The following is a 10,082-nucleotide window of genomic DNA, read 5'->3' on the forward strand; positions in this document are numbered from 1 at the left end:
GTCATCGCAACCTTCCAATCCGCCCTGCTCTGTGCATGACAGTGGGTGGTGCCCCAACTCCCCAATCAGCCCTGCTCTGAGCCCGACCTGGGGCTGCACCTAGGGATTAGGCCTGCCCTCTGCCACCCGGGAGCAGGCCTAAGCCAGCAGGTCGTTATCTTCCGAGGGGTCCCAGACTGTGAGAGTGCACAGGCTGGGCTAAGGGACCCTCCTCTCCCCCCCGAGTGCACAAATTTTTGTGCACCGGGCCTCTAGTCCTATCTAATAAAGAGGGAATATGCTAATTGACCCTCACACAAAGATGGTGGTGCTCACATCCAATAAAGAGGGACTATGCTAATTGACTGCCCACCTCAAAGGTGGCAGCATCCACAGCCAATAAGGAGGGAATATGCTAATTGGCTGCCACACCCTCATAGATGGCAGCACCCACAGCCACAAGATGGCGGCGCCCAGTCCCCTGAGCCCCACCGGGATGGCAGGCGCGTGGCAAGGCCCAGTCCCCCAGTCTCCTTAGCTCCCCAGCCGCCTGAGGTGCAGGCCAGACTCGGATGGTGGCTGCCCAGCCACCCAGGGCAGCCTGAGGCTCAGGTAACCAGGGCCAGCTGAGGCTTGCACTGCTGGCAGTGGCAGCAGCAGAGGTGTGATGGGGTGCTGCCTTTCCCTGATCACCGGGTGCCTCCCGGACTGTGAGAGGGGCAGGCTGGCCTGAGGGATGCCACCTCCAATGCATTAATTTTCATGCACCAGGCTTCTAGTCAAATATAATTTCCTATTTTGAGATGTGTTTCTATAGTTTAGAAATCAAATCTCTATCACTGTTCTAATGCTTATTCTATTCGTCTTCTCAATGCCCCAGTTTGCCCTCGACTCACCCCAGTTCTTCAGTTGAGATGAATGCTAGCAAAGTGCTGGCGACAGAGGCAACACTATTTAGCCCTGGCGAGGTGATTCAGTTGGTTGGAGTGTTGTCCTGTATGCCAAAAGATTGTGGGTTCGATTCCCAATCAGGGCACACACCTTGGTGGGGGGTCTAATCCCTGGTCAGGGCATGTATGGGAGGCAACTGATTGATGTTTCTCTCTCATATTGATTTTTCTCTTTCTCACTTTATCCACCCATCCTCTCTCTCTCAACATATTTGGGTGAGGATTAAAAAAAGAAAATAGATGCCCTATCTAAACTTAAAACATGCTGGAGTGAATGCCTAGTCCCGGGAGATCTATTCTCAGGTGCCCAAGCAGACAACACAGGGCATACTGGACTAGAGGTACCAACAGAGCCATGCCTGAGCCTAATCCCAACCAACAAGCATGAAGAAAGAAGCTCTGGACCAGAGCCAGCATACGAGGATGGATCATGTAACTAGAGTTTCTCTGGGTCTGAGGGAAAAAGAGAAAAATAGTTACTGTAAGTGAGTGTTTCTTAAAGTTAAGTGTTTTCAATTTAAAGGTCTTTTACTCTGAAATGATGACCTTATGGGATTTGGGGGTTGTAAATTGTCTTCTTTGTAAAATCCAAAAGCTTGGAAACTATTATTAATGATTAGAAGTGCCTTTGGCCACAGTCCTGAGTGACTCTTTGACATGTGAACCAAGGGTTTGCAATATTTTAGTGTAGATATGAAATGAATTAATTTTTTTAATAAAAGTATATTATGTTTAAAGAGAAAATAGATAGTAGGTATGCCTATGCAAGGTATTTGGAAGTATTTGGAGTTTAGGATTTGATTCACTTTTATTTCATTTGTCTGAGTAGTAAATCATCAATGCCTTAGGCACCGATCTTTAATGTGGCAGGTATTGTCTCCTCATACAACAAGAACAATTCACCAGTCTGAGTGTCCAGCACCGACACACAGAGCTGCATGGCAATAGGTAAGGGTTCCTGACCGCTATGGAGAACCATACATCTGGGTTGGCTTGAGACTTTCAAAAGCTAGGGGTAAGGCAGAAAATGACATTTGCCCACTCAGCCTTTTCTATTTTTATTTTTTAAAATAAAAATTATACATTTAAGGTATATAACATGATGTGATATATATGTATATAGTGAAATGTTTTCTTATTATAGTCAAGCTAAATAACAAATCTCACATAGATTTGTGTGTGTGTATGTGTGTGTGTGTGTGTTGAGAAAAACTGAAGTCTATTCTCTTAGCAAATTTCTAGTGTTCAATCCAATATTGTTAAGTACAGTCATCATGCTGACCATCAGGTCTCTAAACTTAGGTAACCTGCGTAACTGCAACTTCGTACTCTTGGCCAACATCTCCCCATTTCCTTCACCTCCCTGCCACTGGTAGTCACCACCTACTCTCTTCTGTGTGCTTACTTTTTTAGATTCCACATATATGTCAGATTATGGAGAATTTTCCTTCCTATGTCTGGCTATTGCACTTGGCATAACAGTCTCCAGGATCATCCTTGCCCATGCAGCCTTTACATCCTGGAGCCTGAGGTGAGAAGTGTCTCTCAGGAGCTGCCTTTGGCCACCTTTGACCTCTCCTCATGAGGCTGGTTAGTATGTGCACTGGGTCTTTTGGTTGGGAGTAGGTTTCACTTGTAATAATTGCCAAAAGTAACCCTCTCTGACCTTCTTTCTTTAAAGGAAATTGTTATTTTACAATTATACAAGTAATACAAAAATATAGTACTTAACATTCTTTATGTATGCTAATGAACAGGACTGAAAAATCAGCTCTCTATAGAAAACAAGTACTTAACATCAGTAACTTTAAAATATTAATTTAAACTGGCTTACAAAACAAAAGACAGTTTTACTAATTTGCAATCTAACAGGAATGAGTGGGCAACTTGTACTACTGTCCTACTTTCACATTTTAAAGTGGTGTTGGGTGAAATAATGGAGCCAGTCATGAGGCCGAAAGCATTGTGGCTTCATCTATAACGCCACTGCTATTTTTAGGGAAGACATTCCAGTTTGGCTAAGGTGTTTTTCTTGGGAGGGATATTTGCAAAATATCTCAGTTTCTGAGATGATTCTAAATGAGGCTAGAGCAGGAGGCGAGGAGGAGGTGGACGCCAAGGGACACAAAGGCTCCCCTACCACACCTTCTCCCAATCCCCGTGCTCAAGACAACCATCCTTTCTGTCTACTGACCCCAGGCTTGTTTGCCTTCATTATTTCAAGGAGTCTTGCAGAATAGACAAGGACTAATAAAGGTGAAAGAAGAGAGGATGAAGTTTCATCCTAAGTGTTGGAAAACAGTGGACTCTTATCTTGCCAAACCACATAAATTATCTACAAGGCGGGGGTCACACATTTAGTGAGTTCTTACAAGGACACCTGGCCTAGTCTTCTATAGTTTCTGATTTTGTTCTTGCTTTAGGGATGAACTCTGAGCAGGGATAATTTCAAAGCTCTATCAACTCTGATCTAATAATTTTTATCTTCGGGATATTATAGTGTTTTCTATAATAACACATTTCATTTATTTAAATAGTATCATTTGCTTTTCAAGGAGTTTTTTTCTTGCTCATCATCTTTGATTCTCAAAATAGTTCAGGAAGTAGATAGAATAGAAATTATGTCTAATTCACAATTACGAACTAGGCCCAGAAGAACAAAAAAGTGGCTTTCCCAAGACTATAAGTCTAAGCAAAGTATCTGGTACATGCTTGATCTCTAATTATTTATTTACCTAACGAGTAAGCCAGGAGCATAATCAAAATTCAGTTTTCCTAACTCCCTACCCATACCTTTTGTAAGATATTTTGAATAGGAAAACCATTCATAAAACAAAAAGAAAATACAGTTCATGTATTTCACATTATTTGGGGATGTGAAGGTTACTATAACAACAATAGCTGTGATTTATTAAACTTCTTTACAGTGCCAACAATGTTTACAAGGTAGGTTTTATATTTTAGAGAGAATATCCAAGATATTAAACAACTTGCCCAAGACTACAGTTAGGTAGGTTTGAATTGAGCTGGGGTTTGAATTTTGGTATGTCATAATGCAAAACTCTTCATGCTGCTTCATGCCAAAGGCATAATCAAGGGAGTTGAAGGAACTATTTCAAGAGATAGGTCATTTGTAAAATTTTATAACATTAGAATGTTTTTAACAAAGGCTGTTAGCAAAGAAATAATTGGCAGTTTTGATTACATTAAGAGGCTTTAAATTACTGCCTATTTCGGTCAGATAAAATCCAAAGAATATATTCTGATTTTGGAAGGGGACACCTTATCTAGTTTTAGTTAGAAATACCTAAAAAAGTAAACCTAAATAAATAGTGTTATATTTGTCATCTAGAATGAGACACAAAGAATGCCCAGTTGAAAAAATAATGAACAGGATGTTTCTAGTTTGGTACAGGTCCTAAATTCCACATGGGCTGGAAGCTGTTCATGTATCCATTTGGACAGATAAATAGCACACAAAAAAGTATCAGCATGAAATACATAAAATGTCTCTAGAAAAAGTTTAAGCCCTTGGAAGAGACAATTAAGGATTCAGATACATGCAAATGAAGAAATATGAAAACTAATGTGGTCAGAAAACACCTGGGAGTTAGACTAGATGAAAATAAATCCACCTTTTTATGTTTACAGCATTATGAGGAATGGAGTAAAATTATTTTGGACTTTTTATGATAAAGGTACTTTTTCTATTGGGGAATGACAAAAACAGTGTAAACAGATAGGTGGTATTATGATAACACCACTATAGGATTATATAGCCTAGTCCTAGTTTTTGAAACTCTTCCAATGTCAACTCAGTCCTTACCATGCACCATGAGGGCTGGTAGATGTTACCCACCACAGCTATGGTGAGAGGTCAGCTGAATAAATGTCTGGGTGTTCCATCAACAAAAACTGAGAAAAAATCTAGGTCAACCAGCTTATTCATATAAGCATGTGATCTGACTAAACAACTGCTATAGCATGATGTGGCTGATGTCAATTGCTTATAATATCAGAAAGGTAAATATAAATAAAAACTTCAGCTGTTTACCTATAATTAGAGGTCTGGTGCATGAAATTCATGCACCGGTGGGGTCCCTAGGCCTGGCCAGCGATCAGGGATGATCAGGTTTCCCGCCTCACCAATTCCTCCTTCCCTCCCTGCCTGCATGCTGCCACCGCACGGTTCCCTGCCTTCCCGCCTTCACCCTCCTCCTTTCCTCACTGCCTGCCCCCAGTTCCCCGTCCCAGCCTGGGACCTGGCCCCAATCAGGCAATTGGGGCCTGCCGGCTTGGGGAGGGGGGGGATCCACCACAGAGGGCAGGCAGTGGGCCAATCAGGGCCTGCCAGCTGCAGGGAGAATCCTGGGAAGTTGGCTGCTGGTCCCAAGGAGGGAGCTGGCCCTCGGCCTCCAGGGGAATGGGGCCATGTTCGCCGCCACCCCCTTCTCTCCAATTTCCCATCCCAGCCAGGGGGCTCGGCCCCGATTGGGCCATTGGGACCTGCAGGCTGGGGATAGGGACCAGGAGGTTTGCTGGCAGGCTCCATCAGCAATCAGGGCCTGCAGGCTGGGGGCAGCTCCTGCATTGAGTGTCTGCCCCCTGGTGATCAGTGCACACCATAGCAATCAGTCGTTCCAGTTGTTCCATCGTAATGAATGCTTAGGCTTTTGTATATATAGATAGAAATAAAGGAAATAATGGGCTGAAAGTTTTGTTTTTTTTAAGTGGTAGCATAGTCAATGAGTCCCTGTTAGTTTTCAAGTTCACTAGCCCTTAAAAAAATGACAAGAAGCTTTCTTAACTGGAGGCTGGATCCTGACCAGCTCTAGGGTTTCTTCTAGCTCAAGAGTCTGGCAAAACACTATTTCTGCTTTTTATTTCTTCTCCCCCTACTGGCAGTGGTGAGCCAATCCACTTAAGAATTCAGGGAAGGAGGAGACCAGAGTACAGCCAAGTTTCTTTCTTGTAATTAAGTGCACCAGTGGGAAAATTAAATATCAGGGGCTAATAACCTCTTAACAGATCATGACCTTCTTCAGCCAAAGCTCCTACAGTATACTGTGTGCATATGTAATATTCTATAGCAAACCAAAAAAGGCAAGAGGGCTTTCAAAGTATTTGTTCTTCAGAAGGGTTTTCTCTTATTATTTCAAATATGTCTAGTTTTTTTTCTATTCCCTCTCAATGTTCTGCCTCTAGAAAGGGCATTTGAGGGTGGGAGGTAATATATGTTGGTGGGGGATCAGGATATAAGGCTCACACTCATTCATCTCAGCATTGGAAAAACCCAGTCTCACCTCTCTCATCCACTCTCGAATGGTTTTGCCAGCTTCTTGATGCCACACATTGTGAACAGAGTCTGTCAGTGCCACAGCAGTTACCTTGCTTTTTACATCTGCTTCTCGTTGAATCATCTGTTTCAAAAACAGAAAATAAATATTGCCTATAATTTTTTTCTACTGGGTGCAGCCTGCTTAGTCATAGATAATAATATTGTGTTAAAAATACAAAAGCAATATGCATCTCTTGTTCCAAGTTACTCTTTCTGCATGGAATACATGCCTTATTCTTGTCCGGAGATATGAAAAGACCTAACATTTTATTTTTAAAAGATAATTTCACTTAAGTATTAGAACTGTGCAGCTCTGTTATTTTTCATGTGGTTTGACAATGCAAGGATTAAAGGGATCATAGTGGGTAAAAAAGAGGATGCCCTTGGGGTTTCTTTTACCAGTTTCTTCTACCACTTCCTATTTCAGTGTTTTAGGGAAGTTAGTACCTGCAGCTCACTGTTAGCTACAGGACTAATTCATATTAATTTTCAGTTGATGGCACATCAGCAAAGAAAGATATCTTGCTTTACTAGCCTGCTCTTCACCATGGCTTTATAATTCCTTGGTGTTTTAAATGTCCACAAAGACCTTCCTCTTCAAAGCACAGCAATATAAATCTGCTTTCTAATATACTTATTTATGTTGAGAAACTATTCACTTTAACTTCTTTCTGTAGAATGCTATTACTAGAAAATTAAATGGTTATAAAATTTGAAAAAGAGTCACTTGAAGAAATTGAAGAATTCATCAGTGGTCTACAAGATAAAGAAACTGAAAAATAATAGTTCCAGATGAAAAGAATCATAAAAAGTTTTAATCTACTAACACTAGTGACCCTAATTTAACAAAACAAATATAAGATTAATAAAAATTAGTTAAAATACAGTAAGTAGAAGCTTTGAATTTCATAGCATGTTCTATTTCCTTATATCATATGTTTCTTTCTCCCTCTAAAAAAAGTGATTTCTCTATCATCTACTGTTTATTTTATGAATTGTATATATAAATATAGTATCATATTTAAACAAGAAAGCATTCTGAATGGTGATGAAATCTCGTAGGAAAAAACATTGCAAGCTATACTTCGGATATCAAACGATGCCTGTTGGCATTCTAAATTAAAAATGTCTCTCACGCTTTTAAGTTTCTTTAAACCCTGCATATGCACATCCCCTTCCACTGAGCACTACCTAAGAGGAATCTAATTCACGTTAATGCTGCCTCAGCAGCATCTCTGCACCTTAAATCTCTGTTCCCGGTGTTTTCTGCTTATATGATGCGGAAATCTTAAAATCAGTGTCGGTTATCAACATGTAATATTACTACAAAAATTCACCTTGCAATACCAATAATTTTTTTAAGAACATAAAATAATATGCTAATTCAATTCTTCACATTCATTATTAAGTAGTTTGCTACCTTCTTCTAGATTTTATTTTAAAAATAGACTCTCATTGGATCATGTTGGCACTAGCATATAAAAATTTAAACCACCATCAGATAATAAAAAGCAAACTTCCACAATAGTGACTCCATCTGGCTTACAAAGAACTTACATGCCCTTACTCTAACAGTAACACTTTTGAAGATCTCGGGTGACTGTTGCTGAAGTTACAAAATAAGAACATACTCTCTGGTATTCTAAGAATATGTTTGCACTTTAAAATATTGACCTTCGATTTTGTTGTTAATAGATGCCAATTTATTTATTGTCTGAAGATACTAAAAACTGAGTACTGTTGGTGAAATGATAAAAAAAAAAAGTGTTAAATAAGCTGAGGATTTAGAAGCAAAAGTAGAAAATCTGGGGATTAAAATTCCAAACCTGGAAAAATATTTAGTTGTTACATGGATTAATAGAGAAAAAGAACTTTGGCCTGTTTGTCCATAGGGCTGGCTGGCATTGCATACAACAGATGTGATGTTGTGCAACTTTTCTTTACATCACATCAAACCATATTATAATCCAGCATGACAACCCCATACACTGTTACAGTATTTTACATCTTAAAAATCAGTTTATATTATATTATTAAAGGTAGGAGATGGTTAAATTACAGAGAATCTCAATGGACAGCTGCTTACAAATGAACACAGTAACAAATAATTTCAAATATTTGACTGTTTCGGATTAGAATTGTAAATCAGTGAAAATTTTAACAGTTTAGTTTCTCAGACTATTGGCCTCTGTTTCAGCCTTGCTGCAACCTCATCTGCTAATACTGGAACTACCTACAACCGCCACTTCTGTCCAAAGCCTTCGTCTGCTTCTTACATTTGTTAGCCTGGTTCATGCTCCTTCCCCTACATTCCCTCTCCCCCTTACTGCCTGCACTGGGGATAAGCACTGATGAAAAATGTAGAGAATGGCAATAGTGAGGGTAGTCTGAACACAGGGATTAAGACTGTTAAAGAGACAGACTTTAGATGGAATGTAGCTAAATCAAGGAATAGGTGGAGGCCATAATAGTCTAGAAAACCCAGAAATGTGAAAGTAAGGGAGCCTTATCACCGAAGTCTTACTAAATGCCAGTCATATGAACACCTCTGAAATTCCTCGCAAAATTCTGTTTATATAAGATACAAACATTTTTCTGGGAGAAGATCCTTAGTTTTCATTAGATTTTCAAAGGGATCTGTCTTTAAAAATGATAAAGGACCATGTGATCGCAATGTCTCCATAGTTCTTGAATGAACTATGAGATGCCTGTTAAATGATCTCTTCAAACAATTACAATTATGTACATGAATTTAACATCTATATCAATATTTCAAACAGAAAGGATATTCCATTTTTGTTTTCATATCTTTAATATGGTATCAGGTTCTGGATGAAGTGATAAATATCTTTGACATCAGCATCCAAATTCCATGGGTTTTTTTTGTTTGTTTTTTTTATACATTTTATTGATTTTTTACAGAGAGGAAGGGAGAGAGATAGAGAGTTAGAAACATTGATGAGAGAGAAACATCGATCAGCTGCCTCCTGCACATCTCCCACTGGGGATAGGCCCGCAACCCAGGTACATGCCCTTGACTGGAATCGAACCTGGGACCTTTCAGTCCACAGGCCGACGCTCTATCCACTGAGCCAAACTGGTTTCGGCCCAAATTCCATGGTTTAATAGGCTATGTGTATGGTAAGGTTACAATATTGCTTGTTTTTATTTGTGTATGTATAATATTTAATTATATCTGAACAGCACTTCACAAATTTCAAAATGAATACATATTCATTCTCACTTTATTCTGAAATAATATATATGCAAAATATATGCAAAACTTGTATTATTTTTACATTTGAAGAAGAGGAAACTGAGTGGAGAAATTGGTTAAGGGCCACACAGATACAAAGTGACACTTGACCATGACTTTTGTTCTGTGTTCTTTCATCTGCATCACATAGATGTTTCTCAGTAACATACCATAATCTATATATATAAAAAGCCAGCACCCATAACGCAGTAATGACCGAAATGACTGGTCGCTATGACACCCACTGCGGCCAGCAAACTCAGCCCGATCAGGGGGTGGGGCCAGCGGCCAACCTCCTGCCGCCCCTCCCCCGCTGACCCCTAATAGGGGGTGGGTCCAGCCGGTCAACTTCCTGCTACCTCTCCCCCGCAGCTGGTCCTGCCCTTGATCGCCCCCCTACCCTGATCGGCCTGCAGCCCCTCCCCTCAGCCAGCCTTAACCCTAATCGCCCCTCCCCTTGGCTGGCCCTGCCCCAGATCGGCCCACCCACTCCGATCAGGTGCAGAGGCAGCCAGCCAACCACCATGGCCCTTCACCTCCAATCCTGCCCCCTCCCCCA

General features: G+C 40.5%; 1 protein-coding gene across 1 annotated transcript in view; it reads right to left on the reverse strand.

The window, feature by feature from the left end:
* The window catches only part of FAM172A (family with sequence similarity 172 member A), a 253,346-nt gene that overhangs the window by 5,429 nt on the left and 237,835 nt on the right, over window positions 1-10,082 (reverse strand). The window contains exon 9 of the mRNA XM_015571579.1: window positions 6,233-6,349. Within this exon, the coding sequence (XP_015427065.1) occupies window positions 6,233-6,349 (117 nt within the window). The remainder of the gene's footprint in view (window positions 1-6,232; window positions 6,350-10,082) is intronic.

Source organism: Myotis davidii, unplaced genomic scaffold, assembly GCF_000327345.1.
Source record: "Myotis davidii unplaced genomic scaffold, ASM32734v1 scaffold44, whole genome shotgun sequence".
NCBI lineage: Eukaryota > Metazoa > Chordata > Mammalia > Chiroptera > Vespertilionidae > Myotis > Myotis davidii.